Raw genomic sequence first — 21,776 nt, forward strand, 5'->3', positions numbered from 1 at the left:
CCTCTAATTTCCTTTTAGATATATTCTGCTATCCTTCACCTAATATTTTTATGTTAAGTTATGAGATAGTAGGCTTTGACATGGCTTTTCACAACCGCTTCATACTCTGATTTCACCCATATACCTACATTTCTCCTTGTTTTAGCCTTTCCTCTCCCAGTCTTCCACCTCACTACTTTTATTTTACCTATAATCTACTATTGCACTTCTCTTAACCTGTCCCTCCCCAGAAAGCCCCATTCTAGTTTTTTTGGATTCAAGTTAAATCATGAAAATTGCAGGTAAATAGATGGTTTTTGTTCCAATTCCATCTATTTACCTGCAATTTTCATGACTTAATTTTTCTTTATATATGAGTAGTTTTCCACTGTATGTTAGTGCTACAATTTTCTTAGCCATTTATCTATCAGGGAACATCTAGGTTGATTCCCTTTCCTTGCTACTATGACTAAAACAACATTTAACATGAATGTATTAACATAATAGGGTATTAGGCCTTTGAAGTACAATTTCTTCACTGTTTATTTTCTGTGCAAGTATAGTCAAAGTCCTCATCTGTGCCTATAAATCGGAGATGGTAATATACTTTCTGCTTCTATTGTGTGGAACAATTTAAAGAGTATTGGTATTAAGTCTTCTTTGAAAACCTGGTAGAATTCTGCAGTGAAACCATCTGGTCCTGGGCTTTTTTTTGGTTGGGATACTTTTAATGACTGATTTATTTCCTTATGGGTTATTGGACTATTTAAATGGTTTATTTGGTCTTTATTTAACTTAGGTATGTGGTACCTATCCAGAAAATTATTATTTTAGATTTTCCAGCTTTGTGGAGTAGAGGTTTTTGAAGTATGACCTGATGATTCTCTGGATTTCCTCATTGTCTGTTGTTATGTCCCCCCTTTTCTTTTCTAATTTTGTTAATTTGGATGGTCTCTCTCTGTCTTTTGGTTAGTTTGGATGAGGGCTTGTCTATCTTGTTGATCTTCTCAAAGAACCAACTCTTTGTTTCATTAATCCTTTGTATTCTTCTCTTTATTTCTATTTTATTGATTTCAGCTCTCAACTTGATAATTTCCTGGCATCTGTTCCTCCTGGGAGACTTTGCTTCTTCCTGTTCAAGGGCTTTCAGGTGTGCTGTCAAGTCACTAGCATGAGATTTCTCCAAATTCCTTATGTGGGCATTTAGTGCTATGAATTTCCCACTTAGCACTGCTTTCATAGTGTCCCAGAAGTTTGGGTATGTGGTGTATTCATTTTCATTGATCTCTAGGAAGTCTTTAATTTCTTTCTTTATTTCTTCCTTAACCCATTGGTGATTCAGTTGAGCATTATTCAGTTTCCATGAGATTGTAGGATTTCTGAATTTTTTCTTTTTTTTCTTTTTTTGGAAATCTAACTTTAAACCCTGGTGGTCCAATAGAACACAGGAGGTTATTCCCATTGTTTTGTATCTGTTGAGATTTGCTTTGTGGCCAAGTATGTGGTCGATTTTACAGAAGGTTCCACGGGATGCTAAGAAGAAGGTATACTCTTTTTTGTTTAGGTGGAATGTTTTGTAGATATCGATTAAGTCCATTTGAGCCATAACATCAGTTAAGTCCATTGTGTCTCTATTAAGTTTCAATTTGGCCAATCTGTCCAGAGGTGAAAGTGGGGTCTTGAAATCTCCCACTATTAATGTGTGGGGTTTTATATGTGATTTAAGCTTTAGTAACGTTTCTTTTACATATGTGGGTTACCTTGTGTTTTGGGCATAAATGTTCAGAATTGAGACTTCATCTTGGTGGATCTTTCCTGCCATGAGTATATAATGTCCTTCATCATCTCTTTTGATTGATTTTAGATTGAAGTCTATTTTGCTGGATATTAGGATGGCTACACCAGCTTGCTTCTTAAGACAATTTGATTGGAAAGTCTTTTCCCAGCATTTTATTCTTAGGAGGTTTCTGTCTTTGAATTTGAGGTGTGTTTCTTGTATGCAGCAGAAAGATGGGTCCTGTTTTCATATCCATTCTGTTAGTCTGTGTCTTTTTATAGGTGAATTAAGTCCATTGATATTAAGGAATATTAATGACCAGTGATTGTTTTTTCCTGTTATAATTATTACTTTTTTTGGTGATAGTGTGAGGTTGGAGTTTTTCTATCTGTCCCAGTGTCAGGACAAATTTCTCTCACCCGCCAGGCCCATATACACTCAGAACCAACCAAGTAAACACACAGAAATTTATGTTGCTTAGAAACTGTATGGCCATGGCAGGCTTCTTGTTATCTACTTCTTCCATCTTAAATTAACCCATTTCTATTAGTCTATAAGTTGCCATGTGGCTTGTGGCTTACCAGTCAGTACCCTACATCTTCCTTGTCATGGTGGTGGCTGGTAGCGTCTCTTCCCGCCTTCTACTTCCCAGAATTCTCTTCTCTTTGTCCTGTCTATACTTCCTGCCTGGCCACTGGCCAATCAGAACTTTATATACACAGAGCGATATCCACAGCAGTAGTGTGTGTGTACTTCTCTTCTTTGGGGTTTACTGCTGTGGTGTTATCTATTGCCTGTGTTTTCATGGGTTTTTCTCCCGTCCTTAGGTTGGAATTTTCCTTCTAGTGCTTTCTGTAGGGCTGGGTTTGTGGATAAGTATTGTTTAAATCTGGTTTTGTCTTGGAAGGTCTTGTTCACTCCATCTATGATGATTGAAAGTTTTGCTGGGTATATCAGTCTAGGGTGGCATCCATGGTCTCTTAGTGTCTGCATTATATCTGTCCAGGTCCTTCTGGCTTTCAAAGTCTCCATTGAGAAATTGGGTGTTATTCTGATGGGTTTGCCTTTATAAATCACTAGGCCTTTTTCCTCTGCTGCCCTTAGTATTCTTTCTTTATTCTGTACGTTTAGTTGTTTAATTATTATGGGGACTTTTTTTGGGGGTCTAGTCTGTTTTGTGTTCTATAGGCTTCTTGTATCTTCATAGGCATTTCATTCTTTAAATTGGGAAAGTTTTTGTCTATGATCTTGTTACATATATTTTCTGTGCCTTGGAGTTGATATTCTTCTCCTTCCTCTATCCCTATAATTTGTAGGTTTGGTCTTTTCATGGTGTCCCAAATTTCTTGGACATTTTGGGTCATGACTTTGTTGGTTTTAGTGTTTTCTTTGACTGATGAATCTATTTTTTCTACCGTATCTTCAACACCAGCAAACCTCTCTTCCATCTCTTGCATTCTGTTGGTTATACTTGCCTCTGAAGTTCCTGTTTGTTTACTCAGATTTTCTATTTCCAGCATTCCTTCTGCTAGTGTCTTCTTCAATTTTTCTATTTCCCTCTTCAGGTCTTGGACTGTTTCCCTTGGTTTTTCATGATTTTCTTTCAGGGACATATTGTTTTCTTCTGCTTTAATTGTCCTTTCCTCTAGTTTTTTATAGTGTTCTTCCCATTTTTTTGTTTGTGTATTCCTCTACTTTATTTTTGATTTCTTCTATATAAAGCTCTAGCCTCTTTACGATGTTACTTATAAGGTTGTTTTCTTCTTCTTCCATTCCGTGATGTTCAGGTCTAGCTGTTGGAGAAGGGCTACATTCTGGTGATGCTGTATTGCTCTTTATTTTGTTGTATGTACTTCTGCCTTGATGTCTGCCCATCTCCTTGTGAGTTGGTGCTTGATCTTATCAGTGTACTTGGTCCAGACAGAGCTGACAGATTTGGAGAGCCTCTCTCTGGCCCAGATGGGAGCTCTGGTCCAGATGAGAGTGCTGGCTGGATAGGAGCTGGGGGGCTGGACTCTGAGTGTCAGGAAGTCCCTAGGTTCTCCTTATCTTGTCCAGATGGGAGCTCCTCTTGTCCAGATGGGAGTTCCGGGACAGGATGGAAGCTCTGGTCCAAATGGGAGTTCCTGGGTGGATGGTAGCTGGGGTCTCTCTGTTCCAGATGGGAGTTCTGGGGCTGGATGGGAGCAGGGGGCTGGTCTCTGAGTCTCAAGAAGTGGCTGGGGTCTGGGGCAAATGGGTATGTGGGCAGGGTGTGGAGACTGCAGGGTCTGCCTGCAGTCTTGGAAAAGGGGAGCCTTCCTGCATGGCCTGATGAATGGCTAGAAAATGGGGCCAAGTTGGGCAGGTCCTCCTGGGATGGCTGGTCCCCAGGGGTGGGACCCAGGGGTGGTTGCCTCTCTGAATATGACCCCAGGCACTCACCTCTGGTCCAGATGGGAGTTCCAGGGCAGCATGGAAGCTGGGGGCTTATTTCTAACTCTCAGGAAGTGGCTGGAGTCTTGGGCAGATGGGTGTGGGGGCAGGGCGTGGAGGTTGTAGGGTTCACCAGAGGGTCTTGGAGATGGGGAACCTTCCCTGTGGGGATGGGGGCTCCTGCCCTGTGGCTAGCACCTGGGGCCCAGTTAGGCAGGTCTTCCATGGAGTGGTTGGTTCCCAGGGCTGTGACCCAGGTGCGGGCCTCTTTGGGTGTCACTCCAGGCACACACCTCTGGTTCAGGTGGGAGTTGCAGGGCAGGATAGAAGCTGGGGGTTGGTCTCTGATTCTCAGGAAGTGGCTGGTGTCTCAGGGAAATGGGTGTGGGGGCAGAGTGTGGAGACTGCAGGGTCTGCCTGCAGTCTTGGAAAAGGGGAGCCTTCCCAATGGGCCCGCCAATTGGCCTGAAACTGGGGCCAAGTTGGGCAGGTCCTCCCAGGATGGCGGGTGTCCAGGGGTGGGACCCAGGGGCGGTTGCCTCTCTGACTATAACCCTAGGCACTCACCTCTAGTCCAGATGGGAGTTCCATGGCAGATCGAAAATTACCTGTTTTATAGATGTGATTTCCAATCAACATTTGGCACTATACAAGAAAATGCAGGGATTTGAAGAATAAATGTTACTTTTATGACTGTCAAAGAATATTTAAAAGCTGATTTTCCTTTAGACAAAAAGGTATCTGTTTCTTCACAGTTCTCACATTTTGAGACCATCTTTTGCTCACTTAAGAATAAGTCAGTAGGTAAAACATATTTTTTGCCAAATTTGTACAGTATAACAATGTCGTTTAATTATCTCAAGTCTATAGATTATGCTGGAAATAACATGTATTTATAGTGTTTGTTTTTCCCTTAGAATAATATGCAAAAAATCAACTACAGAAGGTTCCACTCTTGGCTACTAATGATTTATCTGCAATATATCTGGATTATAATTACTTGAAATTCAACAATGACATCAAACAAAACTTACATTGTGCACCCGATCAGGAGTTTGCAAAAAGAACATCATGCTATGCCCTTAAATTCAAAAATAAATTTTTTATCAAATTGGAATTTGGAAAATGATATAATTATGAGGAACCCAGAAAATTGTGAATTAGCTCGAAAATGGTTTCTTTCAATGCAGAAAGGTGCAGTCAAAACTTCAGAAGTGGAATTTTCTGTTCCTTCTAATCTATATAAATCCCTTATCAGTCCCAAACAGCATTTGATTGATTCAATCATGAGAGAATGTGGAAGATTCAATATTTATTTTTCAAGGAACAAGTCAGGCCTTCAAAAAGTCATTATTAGAGGCCCTGAAGAAAATATTGAAAAAGTAAATAAAAAGTTTCTGCAACTATTGGAAGAAGAGAAAGCCAAGAGTTATTCTGTAGCTGTCCCTATCAAGTCAAAATATCACCAGTTTCTCAAGAGTAAAAATGGTGGCAATCTTCCCAATATCTGTGTAAAACAGGGGGCACGTGCTATTTTCCCTACTCCTAAAAGTAAGAATCAGGATTTGGTAACAATCATGGGGAAAGAGGAAGCTGTTAAAGAAGTACAAAAAGAACTAGACCTTCTGTTGAAAGACTTGGAGTGTGTGGTAGAGGATAGCATACTGATAAATCGTAAGTTTCACCATTATTTTGTCATGCGAAGGGACCAGCTTGTACGAGAAATGACTGAAATTTATGCTGGTATGATTATTGACTTTACTTACGAAGGAAAACAGAGCATCAGAGTTACAATGAAAGGAGAAAAAGCTTGCGTTGAAGCAGCAAAGAAACACATTGAACAGATTTTTGAGCCCTTGGGTTCCCATGTCACAAAACAGTACGTTATTCCTCAGAAATTCTATACTTTTTTCATGGGACCAATGAGTTCCAAAGTCCATCAAATTGCTAAGGATTATAAAGTTCAACTCTCATTCCCAGACAAAGAAAAGCCAACTATGTATATACATCCAGTCATTCAGGAAGCTGGGAAAGACAAGGGGAAAAAGAGCACAAAAGAACTTTCTTTTAGTAACCAAAGGAGATGTAAAACCATATTTATCTCAGGTCAAATGGAAAATTGCAAAGCAGCCATGGAAGCTCTTGAGTATCTAATTCCTGTCACTGCTGAAGTCCGCGTGCCCTCTCACCTACATCCTTACATAATTGGGCACAAAGGAAGTGGGATAAAGAAGCTAATGAGTGAATTTGATGTTCATACTCAGGTATCACAACCTGGAGGCAATTCTAATATCATATCCATAATGGGTCTTGCTGCAAAGGTGGAGCAAGCCAAGGTTAAATTAGAAAAACAAATCAGTGCTTTACAAACACAACTAGAAGATCGTGCACGAAAAAACTTTAAGCTATCATTTATCCTAGATCCAAAATACTACTGCAAGATCACTGGTCATAAGGGCCTGCTTATTGCTCAGATTTGCACAGAGCATGATGTCACTATCCATTTTCCAAAGAAAGGAAACCATGAGATACAAGACCAAATTGTAATTACAGGCTATAAAGAGAACACCTTAGCTGCTAAAGATGCAATAATGAGAATGTTGTATAAGATAGAAAAAACAGTTTCTAAGGAAATCCCACTAAACCACCAGGTTCGTGACAGTATTGTTGGATTTACTGGAAAAACTATTCAAAAAATCATGGAGCAATTCCAAGTAGACATCCGATTACCTCCAAAAGGATCCTGGAATCCCAACATTACTGTGATTGGACTCCCTGACAAAGTTCAGGAAGCAATTGACCATATACTTCAACTTGAAAAGTATTACCTTTCATCTGTCATAAAGTATGACTCTCAGTTGGATAATTTTAAGAACACCTGTCTTTACAGAATAACCATGGAATCATCTAAATGTTTTGGGAAAAGAGATGGTCCTCGTAATGCAAAGGTCACCCCAAACTCCCCAAATGATGATTCTGAAGAATTCCCCAAATTGAAACAACAAACACCTCCTAAGACTCATCCTTGGAGACCATAACAAAAAAAAAATGATAAAAAAGAAATAAAAGAAATTTTCCAACCTACTTACCTGAAAGTACTACGGAAAAATTAATTCTTAAATAATAGACCAATTGTATTGTAGGCACATTTTTGAATAAGAAATTTTTTATTCATTTTACATAGCGACCACAGATGCCCCTCTCTTACTTCCTCTCACCCGCCCCCAGCCTTCACCTCCTAACCCCCCCCCCATTTCCTCCTCCAATAAGATGAGTAAGTCCTCCCATGGGGAATCAGTTGAGCAAGTACAAGTCCCTCCCCCTGCATCAAGGCTGTGCAAGGGTGTCCCACCATAGGTAGTAGGCTTCAAAAAGCCTAGCTATGCACCAGGGGTGGATCCTGATCCTATTGCCAGGGGGGCCTCTTAAGCAAATTAAGCTACACAATTGTCTTGCTTATACAGAGGCCCTAGTCCTGTCCCATGGAGGCTCCATAGCTGTTGGTCTAAAGTTCATGAGTTCCCACTAGCTTGCTTTGGTTGTCTCTGTAGGTTTCCCCATTATGATCTTGATGCCCCTTGCTCATATAATCCGTCTTCTCTCTCTTCTACTGTACCCATGGAGTTTGGCCTGGTGCTTGGCTGTGGATCTCTGTATCTGCTTCCATCAGTTACTGGGTGAAGGCTCTATGACGACAGTTAGGGTATTCACTGTTCTGATTAATGGGGTAAGCCAGTTAATTTACCCTCTCCACTACTGATAGTAGTCTAAGCTGAGGTTCTCCTTGTGGATTCCTGGGAATTTCCCTAGCACCAGGTTTTTGCCTATCCCCATGATGTCTCCCTCTATTGTGATTTCTCTTTCATTGTTTACCCACTCCATCTCTGTTCCATCTCAATTACCTTGTTCCCTTATGTTCTCATCCACAATCCCCTCCATTGTCCCCTTTACCCTCAATTTACTCATGGAGAACTTACCTATTTCCCCTTAAAGGGCGATTCATATGTCCCTCTTAGGGTCCTTTTTTTAGCTAGCTTCTCTGGAGCTGTGGGTTGTTGTTTCGTTATCCTTTGCTTTATGTCTAGTATCCACTTATGAGTGAATACATACCATGTTTGTCATTCTGAATCTGAGTTACCCTACTCAGGATGATATTTTCTAGTTCTGTCCATTTGCTTGCAAATTTTGTGATGTCATTGTTTTTTCCTGCTGAGTAATACTCCATTGTGTATATGGACCACATTTTCTTTATCCATTCTTGGTTTGAGGGGCATCTAAGTTGTTTCCAGGTTCTGGCTATTACAAATAATGCTGCTATGAACAAAATTGAGCATGTGTCCTTGTGGTATGATTGAGCATTCCTTGGGTATAGGCCCAAGAGTGGTATGACTGGGTCTTGAAGAAGAATGGTTGCCAGTTTTGTGAAAAACCACCATACTGATTTCCAAAGTGGCTGTACAAGTTTGCACTCTCACCAACAGTGGAGGAGTGTTCCTCTTGCTCCACATTCTCTCCAACATAAGCTGTTATCAGTGTTTTTATCTTAGCCATTCTGACAGGGGTAAGATGGTATCTCAGAGTCATTTTGATTTGCATTTCCCTGATGACTAAGGATGTCGAGCAATGCCTTAAATGTCTTTCAGCCATTTGAGATTCTTCTGTTGAGAATTCTCTTTTTGGATCTGTAGCCCATTTTTAATTGGATTGCTTAGTATTTTGATGTCTAGTTTCTTGAATTCTTGATCTAATATGGATATAAGCCCTCTGTCAGATGTGGGGTTGGTGAAGATCACCACCCATTCTGTAGGCTTCCGTTTTGTCTTAATTACTGTGTCCTTTGTCTTACAGAAGCTTCTTGGTTTCAGGAGGTCCTATTTATTAATTGTTGCTCTCAGTGTCTGTGCTACTGGTGTTATACTTAGGAAGTGATATCCTGTGCCAATGCATTCAGGACTACTTCCTACTTTCTCTTCTGTCATGTTCAGTGCAACTGGTTTTATATTGAAGTGTTTGATCCACTTAGACTTGAGTTTTTTTTGCATGGAGATAGATATGGATCTATTTGCAATCTTCTACACATTGGCATCCAGTTATGCCAGCACCATTTGTTGAAGATGCTTTCTTTTTTCCATTGTACAGTTTTGGCTTCTTTGTCAAAAATCAGGTGTTCATAGGTATGTGGGTTAATGTCAGGGTCTTCAATTCGATTCCATTGATCCACATGTCAGTTATTGTGCAAATACCAAGCTGTTTTTATTGCTGAGCACTATAATAGAGCTTGAGGTGAGGGATAATGATGCCTCCAGGAGTTGCTTTACTGTACAGGATTGTTTTAGCTAGCCTTTGTTGTTTGCTTTTCCATATGAAGTTGAGTATTATTCTTTCCAGGTCTGTGAAGAATTGTGTTGCGATTTTGATGGGGATTACATTGAATCTGTAGAATGCTTTTGGTAAGATTGTCTTTTTTACTATATTAATCCTACCTATCCATGAGCATGAGAGATCTTTCCATTTCCTGATATCTTTTTCAATTTCTTTCTTCAGAGACTTAAAGTTCTTGTCATACAGGTCTTTCACTTGCTTAGTTAGAGTTACCCCAAGGTATTATATATTATTTGTGGCTGTTGTAAAGGGTGATATTTCTCTGATTTTTTCCTCAGCCTATTTATCATTTGTATATAGGAGGGCTACTGGCATTTTTTGTTACTCTCGTATCCTGCCACCTGAAGGTGTTTTTCAGGTGTAGCAGTTCCCTGGTAGAATTTTGGGGGTCATTTATGTATACTATCATATCATCTGCAAATAGTGAAAGTTTTAATTCTTCCTTTCCAATGTGTATCCCCTTGATATCATTTTATTGTCTTACTGCTCTAGCTAGAACTTCCAGTACTATATTGAATAGATACTGGGAGAGAGGGACAGGTTTGTCTTGTTCCTGAATTTAGTGGAATCACTTTGAGTTTCTCTACATTTAATTTGATGTTAGTTGTTAGTTGGCTGTAAATTGTCTTTAATATGTTTAGGTGTATTACTTGTATTCCTAATCTCTCCAAGACCCTTGTCATGAAGAAGTGTTGGATTTTCTCCAAGGCTTTTTCAGCATCCCATGAAATGATCACGTGTTTTTTTTTTCTTTCACTTTGTTTATATGGTGTATTACAATGATAGATTTTCATGTGCTGAACCATTCTTGCATCTCTGGGATGAAGCCTACTTAGTCATGGTGGATAATTTTTTGGTGTGTTCTTGGATTCAGTTTGCCAGTATTTTATTGAGTATTTTTCCATTAATGTTCATGAGGGAGATTGGTCTGTAATTCTCTGTTTGTTGCATCTTTGTGTGGATTGGGTATCAAGGTAACTGTAGCTTCATAAACAGAGTTTAGCAATGTTTTTTTTCTTTTTGTATTGTCTGGAACAATTTGATGAGTATTGTCATTAGCTCTTCTTTGAAATTCTGGTAGAATTCTGTGTTTGAAACCATCTGGTCCTGGGCTTTTTTTTTTTTTTTTTTTTGGTTGGGAGAATTTTAATGATTGTTTCTATTTCCTTGGTGTTTATAGGTCATTTAAAATTGTTTATCTGATCTTGATTCAATTTTGGTATGGGGTATCTATCCACAAAGTTGTTCATTGCGTTTAGATTTTCCAATTTTGTGGATTACAGGTTTTTGAAGTTTGACCTGATGATTCTCTGGATTTCTTCATTGTCTGTTGGTATGTCTCCCTTTTCATTTCTGACTTTGTTGATTTGGATGTTCTCTCTCTCTGCCTTTTGGTTAGTTTGGATAAGGGCTTGTCTATCTTGTTTATTTTCTCAAAGAACCAACTCTTTGTTTCATTGATTCTTTGTATTGTTCTCTTTGTTTCTATTTCATTGATTTCAGTGCTGAATTTTGATTATTTCCTGTCATCTATTCCTTCTGGGTGAGTTTGCTTCTTTTTGTTCAAGAGCTTTCACATGTGCTGTTAAGTCTCTAGTGTGAGATTTCTCCAACTTCTTTATTTGGGCATTTAATGCTATGAATTTTCCTCTCAGCGCTGCTTTTAAAGTGCCCCATAAGTTTGGGTATGTTGTACATTCATTATTATTGAATTCTATGAAATCTTTAATTTCTTTATTTCTTCCTTGACCCATTGGTAATGTAGTTGAGCATTATTCAGTTTCCATGAGATTGTAGGATTTCTATAATTTGTGTTGTTTTTAAAATATGTCTTTAAATCATGGTGGTCTGAGAAAACACAGACCACCAATTATTTTGTATCTGTTGAGATTTGCTTTGTGCCCAAGTATGTGATTGATTTTAGAGAAGGTTCTATGGGGTTCTGAGAAGAAGGTATATTCTTTTGTGTTAGAGTAAATGTTCTGTAGATGTCTATTAAGTCCATTTGAGTCAAAATATCTGTTAGATTCCTTATTTCTCTGTTAAGTTTCTGTCTGGCAGACCTGTCCATTCATGAGAGTCAGGTGCTGAAGTCCCTTACTACTAGTGTTTGTGGTTTGATGTGTGATTTAAGCTTTAGTAATGTTTCTTTTACATATGTGAATATCCTTGTATTTGGGATATAAATGTTCAGAATTGAGACTTCATCTTGGTGGATTTTTCCTGTGATGAATATCTAATGCCCTTCCTGATCTCTTTGAATTTATTTTAGTTTGATTTATTTTATTTATCTACACCAGCTTACTTCTTAAGTCCATGTGATTGGAAGTCTTTTCCCAGCTGTTTACTCTGAAGTAGTGTCTGCCTTTGTAATTGAGGTATGTTTTTTGTATACAGCAGAAGGATGGAGCCTGTTTTCATATCCATTATGTTAGCCTGTGTCCTTTTATAGGCAAATTTGGTCCATTGATATTAAGGTATATTAATGACCAGTGACTGTTAATTCCTGTTATCTTATAGTTGTAAGGTGTGTGTATTTCCCTTCTTTGTTATTTGCTGCTGTGGAGTTATCTTTTGCCTATGTTTTTGTTGGTGCATCTAACTTCCTTATTTCCTTCTAGTGTTTCTGTAGGGCTGGATTTGTGGATAAGTATTTTTTAAATCTGGTTTGTTTTGGAATGTCTTGTTTACTCCAGCTATGGTAATTGAAAGTTGTAGAACCTCTAGTTTTGGGTGGTGCCATGTTGCTCTTTATGTTGTTATATATTTTTGCAGTGACTTCTACCCATCTCTTGCTTCAATAGGTACAAGAAGCATCTGTGTCTGAGGGAGCTATTCTTGGTCCAATCTGTGCTTGCTGTGTCTGTGTCTCAGGGGGCCTCTTGGTCCAATTTTAACTCTTAATCTAATTTGAGCTGTCAAATTCTGTGTTTCAGGGAGCTGTTCTTGGTCCAATCAGAGCTGGCAGAGTTTGTGTTTCCTGAAGTCTATGAAGTCACAGTGGGATGCATGGGTTTTGGGTACTGTAGTGGGTCTTGTAGATTGCAGGTTCCAATAGGGGTGTTGATGGGGAACCTATAGGCACATTACTGACACATTTTCATCATATACTTAGTGCATCTAAAATGTGTCGCAGTGAAAATGGTGTGTTCTCTCTTACAAGCATGCAGTACATACCAACTTGTTTATTTTTACTGAACACTTGTTCTTTTAACTCCTTTCACAGCAGTTTCCATTATTTGGAAAATACTCCATTTATGTATTTCATATATGCCATAGGCTTTCTAACTTTTATTGTGTATCAGTATAACATTTTTCACTTTTACTATAAACCTCAGCAACTGTCACAAGGGACAAGCATCTTTATATTCACCTAAGCGGTACCCCATTTACTTCACAAAACCACAGTCCAATTGTGTTCTTTTGTTTCTTACTTCTTATCTTATTTGCATTACTTCTTATTCATTTTTCATTTTTATAAGGATCAAGCAGCCTTCTTCCCACTTATTATGACTTATAGTAGCATGGGAGAAAACACAAATTGCTATCAGGGAACTAAGTGTTGATGTGCTCTTGTAGTACTTGCACCTTAAAAACTGTGTCAGCGGTATTCCAGAGTACCACAGATGCTAAAGAACATTAGATTTGTTGATTGGAATTGTATACTCAAATAATGGCTTGAGAATCTCACATTTTTGTTTTATTTGTTTGTTTGATCTTTAGTGTCAAGACACACCTTTAGGAAACACTCCTATAGGAAAAATGTTAAACCCAAGAACAGACTATCGTATCTCCTTTTCTGTGAACTCTTATATCTGGTAAACTTTAAGGATGTCAAAGTGTTTTCAGTTTGTTGTTGTTTCTTCTCTTTTCTTTTCTTTTCTTTCTTTTTTTTTTATTTTGTGCTTCTCGCTGCAATGTAAAGGGCTACTGCTAAAAAATACCTGATATCTGGCATCCAAGTTCATGCCTTCCAGTTCTTACCATATTTCATTTGAGCTAATTACCCAAGTCATATGATCTTGTATTAATGGATTAGGTGTTTCTTTTGTTTGTTGTTTATTTTGATACAAGGTTTCATGTCATCCAGGCCTGGCTCAAACTTCTGCCCCTTTTGGTTCTTCTTCCCATGTGCTAGAAATATAGGCATGTACATCATAATGTGAATTTTCAATTTTAGTGCACATTGGCTCATTTTCTTTACATTCACAAGAAGTGGAAGTATTCTCAGAAGGTCATGCATGTCATCAACAATAGTTGCTATGAGTTTACACCAGTAGATATTACCTTAAAACTATAGTGATATTTTATTTGTATTGAAATGTGATTTTATTTGTATGTCAATAAAATTGCCTTGAGGTCAGAGCAAGCCAGAGCAGAAGCCGAGCAGTAGTGGGGCATGCCCTTAATCCCAGCACTTGGGAGGCAGAGCTAGGCGGATCTCTGTGTGTTCAAGGACACCGCCAGCCGCCGCCATGAAAAGCAACGTGTAAAGACACTGGTAAGCCACAAGCCATGTGGCAAAGTATAGATAAACAGAAATGGGTTAATTTAAGATAGAAGTAGATAACAAGAAGCCTGCCACAGCCATACAGTTTATAAACAATGTAAGTTTCTGTGTGCTTTCTTGGTTGGGTCTGAGCGACTGTGGGACTGGCGGGTAAGAGAGATTTGTCCTGACTGGGCCAGACAGAAAAACTCCAACTACATAAAACACTATTGGTTTTGCAGCCTTATCACTTTAAAGATTGTAGATAAATAGCCTGGTATTTGGTCCTAATCCATGTAGCTTAGCCATTATGCTTCTAGTCGATCTGAGATCTGTTTATCCACAGTCACAGAAGGTTATGGTCAATATGGCAGATAATTTTGTTACACTTGAATATTGTGCTTAAAAGCCAATCATACTATCATGCTGGGTGGTGGTGGCGCGCACCTTTAATCCTAGCACTTGGGAGGCAGCGGGACGCAGATCTTTGTGAGTTCGAGGCCAACCTGGTCTACAGAATGAGATCTAGGAAAGGCGCAAAGCTACACAGAGAAACCCTGTCTTTAAAAACCAAAAAAGAAAAAAAAAATCAATCATTGCTTACTAGAAGCAATTTAGACTATCGCACTATAAAATACATGAATAACTCAATTTGCATTTATTTCAGTGCTAAATGATTACCTATTTTATGTTTCATTTCAAATAATTTTCCAGCAATTGTTTTGAACAAACCTGTATTGGTCAGAGTTCTCTAAAGAAAAAATACAAATTATAGAGTGAATATACATTAACAGGACATTTCTTAGAGTGTTTTCAGTCTGTGGTCCTGCTGATGTCCTTTCTCAAAGGAAAGGCCAAGAATCTAGTAGTTGTTCAGTCCATGAGGCTAGATATCTCAACTGGTCTTCCACCTACATTGGAATCCTGAAGTAGCAGATTCTAATTCCAGTGAAGAAATTTGTCAGCAACAGGAATAATGAACTTGTTAGCAAGAGGACAATAAGATAAAACACAAAAGTTTTCTTCTCCCATGTCCTTTTGGTATGGTCTGCCATCAAAATGTATGGCCCAAATTTAGGTGAATCTTCCCATCTCAATGATCCAATCAGAAAAATTGCTGACAGGCAGGCCCAGGGTATTGAGTTTTAGTGGATTTCAGATGAATTCAATGTCACTGGTGGAACAGTTTCTGATAGGCCAAAGTACCAGATATGGATTGCACTCTCATTTTATACTTTAAAATCACAAGATTGAGTACACAAGCAAGTGGAAATTTACACAAGCATACATGTCAGTCAGCAGTTTGGTAAGGACAGCAACTCATTTTTTTTTAGCTATTTCTCCTGGTCTAGATTCTCTTCCAGTTAGCTAGTGAAATCGTGCTCGCAAATAGGCAATACAAGCTATGCTTTTTTTTTTTTTTAAAAAAAAATCAATATCCAACTTAATAAATCAGTATCTAATAATTGGTCTTTTTAACCTCATTTTATTTCACTGTAAATATATATTCAACCACTGATAATTTCCCAATCTATGGTACATTCCATGGTAATGAAATAGAGGGAAATATAACACACAAATATATGTCTTATGTACATGTACATATATGCACCAACATGTTTTTTAACAAAGTAGCACAGAAACACTCATTTCAAATACAGTCATTATTTCTGCAGCTAGTCACATGTAGTTAGAGTTTTCCTGCCTGGCCCACAGTCAGGACAAATCTCTCTCACCTGCCAGGCCCATAGACGCTCAGACCCAACCAAGTAAACACACAGAAAATTACATTGTTTACAAACTGTATGGCCATGGCAGGCTTCTTGTTATCTACTTCTTTTATCTTAAATTAACCCATTTTTATTAATCTATACTTTGTCACATGGCTTGTGGCTTACCGGTGTCTTTGTGTTGCTTATCATGGCGGCGGCTGGCAGTGTCTCTCTGCCCCTGCCTCCCACCTCCCAGAATTCTCTTCTGTCTTGTCCTGCCTATACTTCCTGCCTGGCCACTGGCCTAACAGCATTTTATGTATAGAGAGTGATATCCACAGCACTTCCTTGTAGATGTAACCATCTTGTTAAATAAGAAACACAGAACCAATTGCAAAGTTAAAAACCACGAGGTCAGAGCAAGAGCGGAAAAACTTACCCTTCACTGCTTCTGCTGTCCTTCAACACTTCCCCTTTTCTTTTTTAAAAAAAGCAAGGTTTTAACTTTTATATAGTAAAATTACAGACAACAAAATAATTATCAAGCAAGAATTACAGGTATAATATTAAAGAAAATTACTTTTATGTAACATTGGAAAATCCAAGCAGGGCTCAGGTGATGGATACACAGGGTGCAGGCCTGCTTGGCTGTCAGGTTCTGCGGGCTACAAGTAACAGGGGAGAAGCCTACTGGATCTATGCTTTTTTATCTAGTGGCTTGTTCATATCCTTCCATACCTGTTAATATTAATGAATCCATCCATTTTGGGGGGGTCCCGATACATTCCATTAAAATATTTGGGGCAGGTTAAACACTGCAATTATACAAGATAATTAGGTATTAATTGAAACCCATCTGCTGGGTACTTAGACCCATTATAATGATAGTGTCGTTATTGTCACATCCTAGAAAAGAAAAAAAAAGCTTAAGAACTGATTGGTTTCTCTTGCTAATATTACAAAACCCATCTGTATGCCCACTTGTCTTTCTGTTTCTCTATCATGCTATGATACATTGCAAGGCTATATCTCAAACCCAAGAAGATGCTGGGTTCATACTCTTGAACATTCCAGGCTAGAAACGTGAATCCAAATAAACTCGAGTTTTTCATTAATCACCAATTCTTGGATATTTTGTCATAAGAACAGAAAATAAATCAAAATACCTGCTTACTCTGCTTGAAATTATAATATTTAACTGATAATAAATTTTTTCATGCAATATGTTCTGATCACAGTTTCCTTTCACCCAACTCCTTCCAGATCCTCCCTCCTTCCCACCCACTCAAATCCACACACTTTATTTCTCTCTCTCATCAGAAAACAGACATCTAAAATAATAATAAAAAATTGAGTAAACTAAAATTTGAATAAATAAGTCAGAATAGGACAAAACAATCAAATAGAAGAAAGAACCTAAAAAAGCACAATGAACACATACAGATGTATAACACACACATTTATACACAGAGAAATCCCATGAAAACAGAAAATCAGAAAACAATGTATAAGCAAAAGAACTAGAAGGTAAAAAAATGTCCAGACAATGCACTATGAGAAAAAAATACCTTCAAGACTCCATTGAGTTCATTGTGTATTGGACATCTACTACTGGGCATGGGGCTTGGCCTTAAGTGCAGTTTGTATACCCAGTGAGACTCCCTTGGAGAAAACTAATTTTTCCTTTGCAAGCGGTTATCAATTGGAGATAGCTTCTAAGATAGGGACTGGGGCTTGTGTCCACTTGCCCTCTTAGTGTGGGGACCCCATTTGCATTAGACCTGTGCAGGCCCTGTTCATACTTTCATAGTCTCTGAGTTTACATGAGTGCCAGCCCTGCTGTGTCTACAATGCCTGGCTTAGTTGGTGCCTTCCATCCCCAATGACTTGTAAAATCTCCTTCCCCAGGGTCCTTGAGTGCTGAGAGGGGGGATTTGATGGAGACCCCCCCATTTATGAATGTGTTTTCCAAGTTCTCTCACTTTCTGCATATTATCCAGTAGTGGGTCTCTGTATTAATTCCCATCTGCTGCAAGGGGAGCTTCTCTGATCATGGCTGAAGAAAACACTGATCTAGGAGTATAGCAGAATATCATTAGAAGTCATTATATTGCTATGTTCCCTTGGTTTTATCCTAGGTCCCTGGCCTATCTAGTCTCAGGTTCTTGGCCACCTAACCACTTGTTGCCTATTGATTCCATCTCTTAGAGTTTGTTTTAAATCCAATCAGATAATGGTTATCTGTAAATGGTAACTTTAAATTACTAAATCTGAATAACAATAAAAGATACACTTTAAGAAAATGTATTCATATCTCAGCCCAAAATGTATTCTAGTTAAAGATTTCAGAGGAATTTTGAGCAACAAAGATATGGAACTTGGATTTTCAGTGCTTATCTAATAGTTATGTATAATTTATTCTTATAAAATTTATCTCCATAGTCTAATACTTAGATGAAATTAATCAGGAAAAGTATCATTTTAGTGCATTGGAAATAACATACAGATACTCTTAATTCCGTGTGAAAGGTTGAACAAATGAGAAAAGTGTAGTAGAGAATTACAAAATAGACTTTGTTACATTGAGCCACATCCTGATTGTGAGGCATCACAATAGAAATATAAGAATTGCCTTACTGACAAAAACAGAGTCTTAATTAGTCTACTCTCCTGTATTCTAGCAACTATAATCAAAATTTATGAGAAATACAAATGTCAAGAAAATCACAATCTGAGAAGTTATAGCAGTCATCAGAACAATGCTAAAATTTGAAAAAAGTGTTGGAATTATCAAGTAATTTTAAAATAGTAATACTAAAACACCTAATAGAAAAAGGTAGATACTACCTGACATGGTTTCAATAATTTTAAGCAATAAACAAAACAAAACAAAACAAAAAACTCCGAACCCTTCAATTAAACACCTGGAAACTCTTCTAATGAGCTACCCATATAATTAAATAGCTAGTGAGCTTTATAAGTCAATAATAATACTCAAAGAGGATGAAGAAAAATAAGTTTGTATATGTCACCCATCACTTTGAACCATGTCTTAGTTAGGGTTTCTATTGCTGTGAAGAGACACAGTGAATACAGCAACTTTCTTTTTAATCATATAACAGTTAATTTTTAAAATTTTATTATTTATTTTATATCCCAGGTGTAGTTTCCCCTCCCTCCTGTTCTCCAGTCCCTTCCCCCACCCCACTTCTGTTCCCACCCCTCAATCCACTCTTCCATTGTAGCTGAAATTTTCCAGCTCCTACCCAGCTCCTGTGGTCCCTCACTCCTGCAGCCACTCAGACCCAAATAAGCCCACAGAGGCTTAATATTATTTATAGCTGTTTGGCCATTAGCTCAGGGTAACTACTGACTAGCTCTTACACTTAAACCCAGCCCATTTCTGATAATGTATATGTCACCACGTGTTCTATGGTTTTACCTGTGTGCCATTACATGCTGCTCCCTGGGTGGTGAACTGGCGTCTCCTGATGCAGCTTTCCTCCTCCCAGAATTCTCCTCTCTGCTTATCCTGCCTATATATCCTGCCTGGCAACTGGCCAATCAGCATTTTATTTATCAATCAATCAGAGCGACACATATTCACAGCATACAGAACATCCCACAGCATTCCATTTCTGTTTAGGAAAGGACAGGTATCTCATTATCAACAAAACATAGCATGTCAAGAGAACATAGCAACTCTTATAAAGGAAAACATTTAATAATGACTGGCTTACAGGTTCAAATGTTTAGTACATTATCATCAATCATGGTGGGAAACATGGTGGCATGCAGCAGGAAGAGAGAGTGACACTGGACCAGGCTTAATCTTCTGAAATTCCAAAGCCCACCACATAGTTACACAGTTCCTCCAACCAGGCTAAACCTACTCCACAAGACCACATCTCCAATAATGCCACTCCCTATGAGTCCATGGGGGCCATTTTCATTTAAACCACCACAGAACATTTCTATTTTTTCCTTCCTTCCTTTTTTTTTTCTGGTTCACTTTAAAAAATGCAATGTTTCTCCTCAGCTCATTGATAAGAATTTGAGAACTTTACTTATTGCCTCATAAATACCTTAGCTGTTATATTTTTATCTTTTTTATCTCTTCATTATTGAAATTGATTCTATTAATTTTTATCTTGTGCATTAATTCTATACTTCCTCAATCCATCGATGTATCTATGTATGTGTGTTTACTCTTGATGAGTGATTTTTCTCTTATACCCTTATACATTATAATTGTTTTTGTACTTCAGTTTAACATGTGGGGCCTTACTTATTTTGGGAGCTTCCACCTCAGATAGTTTTCTCTTCCCAGATTCAGAAATACTATTCTGATTTCATTCATTGTTTTAGTCCTGGGCTCTTCAATTCAATCAGTGGGTGGTTCTGGATGGAGAAATCAGATGTTTTCCTTAGGCCACCTGATGTTACTAGACAGTTTATTCCAAAGTAGACAAAAGATACTAAAACTGTGACTCCTTATACCTCTAAGTGAAGGTAGGGAAACCCAGACCATTGTAACAAAAATCTTAAAGGGTCTTATTAATAAAGAACACAGGAGCCAGATATTGGGGTGAATGCTGAAAGATCAGAGAAACAGAACAAGCTATAGCTAACCTTACCTTGCCAATTCCTCAGCTGATCTTGTTTCCTCAAACTGGAAGCCCCTGTGTCGTCATCCAAATTGATCTCAGCTGCCAAAAGCCTAAAAGCTTAAAAAGCCCTCCAGTTCCTGGTCTTCATGGTTTATATACCTTTCTGCTTCCTGCCATTACTTCCTGGGATTAAAGGTGTGTGTCATGTGCCTGGCTTCTATGTCTATCTAGTGGCTGTTCTGTTCTGACACCAGATAAGTTTATTAGGGTGCACAATATATTGGGGGACACAATATCACCACAGACCATCACTGCTGCTATTGTTATGAAAAATAGTAACAATTAATTATGGAAAGAGGCTAAAGATTGCTATGGGATGTTCTGTATGTCAAATGTGTTGTTCTGATTCATTAGTAAATAGCCAGGCAGGAGGTATAGGTAGGACAAGCAGAGAAGAGAACTGGGGGAATTGGAAGGCTGAGGGAGGAGACATTGGCAGCTGCCACCATGACAAGGGAGATGTAAGGTACTGGTAAGCCACAAGTTACATGGCAAAGTATAGATTAATAGAAATGGGTTAATTTAAGATAGAAGAAGTAGATAACAAGAAGCCTGCCACTGCCATACAGTTTATAAGTAATATAAGAGTCTGTGTGTTTATTTTATAAGTGGGCTACCTGACTGCTGGGGCTTAGTGGGACCTGGAGAGAAGCTCTCCAGCTATAAAAGATGACATGGTGATTTCCTGCTACTATATTAGGACGATAGTGTAATCTAATTTGAGTAAATACTTCTATGGCATTACTATTCCAGCAGATATGAGGCTTTCTAGGGTCATAGTTGTATGGTGACTTTTGAAGCTCCTTATATCTAAGTGGACCTCTCCTTTTGCTGTCTTTCAGCTAATAATTCAAATTTCTGGCCTGCCTTCAGTCTTTTCTTTCATACATCCCATCTACCCTCCACTGTTACCTTTTTATATTTATGCTTTATGTAAGCTCTGAGTCACAAGCCTCATTTTTATCTAGTAGAGTGAGTGCACAGGAGGTTAAAACTTCATTGAAATAAGAAACATTGAGGTCTTGGTCTCTATGATTTTATCCTTTAAACTCCTGAGGTTGTTAACCAGTCAGTTATCTTCTTTGTTGCTATCAGAGACTTAAATATTATTGTCTGTCCTATAACTTATGACATGCACCTATTTTGTTTTTCAAAAAAAAAGATCAGAAAAAAATGAGTGGTCACTTTATAACAGAGCTGGGAATCTATAATGATATTTCCTCTCCTGGTTGACTTTTATACTCAATTTGACAGAAGCTGAAGTCACCTGGGAATACAGAACATCAACTGAAGAATTGTGTAGATCATATTGTTTTGTGACCATCTCTGTGAGAGATTGTCTTGATTGATGA

The 21,776-nt window shown here is 38.2% G+C and overlaps 1 protein-coding gene across 1 annotated transcript; it reads left to right on the top strand.

The window, feature by feature from the left end:
- The first annotated feature begins 5,184 nt into the window (after window positions 1-5,184).
- LOC118573714 (vigilin-like) lies at window positions 5,185-7,248 on the top strand. The gene has a single exon (XM_036174035.1). The coding sequence runs from the start codon at window positions 5,185-5,187 to the stop codon at window positions 7,207-7,209; it is 2,025 nt and encodes a 674-aa protein (XP_036029928.1). The 3' UTR covers window positions 7,210-7,248.
- Window positions 7,249-21,776: the final 14,528 nt, after the last annotated feature.

Source organism: Onychomys torridus, chromosome X (genome assembly GCF_903995425.1).
Source record: "Onychomys torridus chromosome X, mOncTor1.1, whole genome shotgun sequence".
NCBI classification, from domain to species: Eukaryota; Metazoa; Chordata; class Mammalia; order Rodentia; family Cricetidae; genus Onychomys; species Onychomys torridus.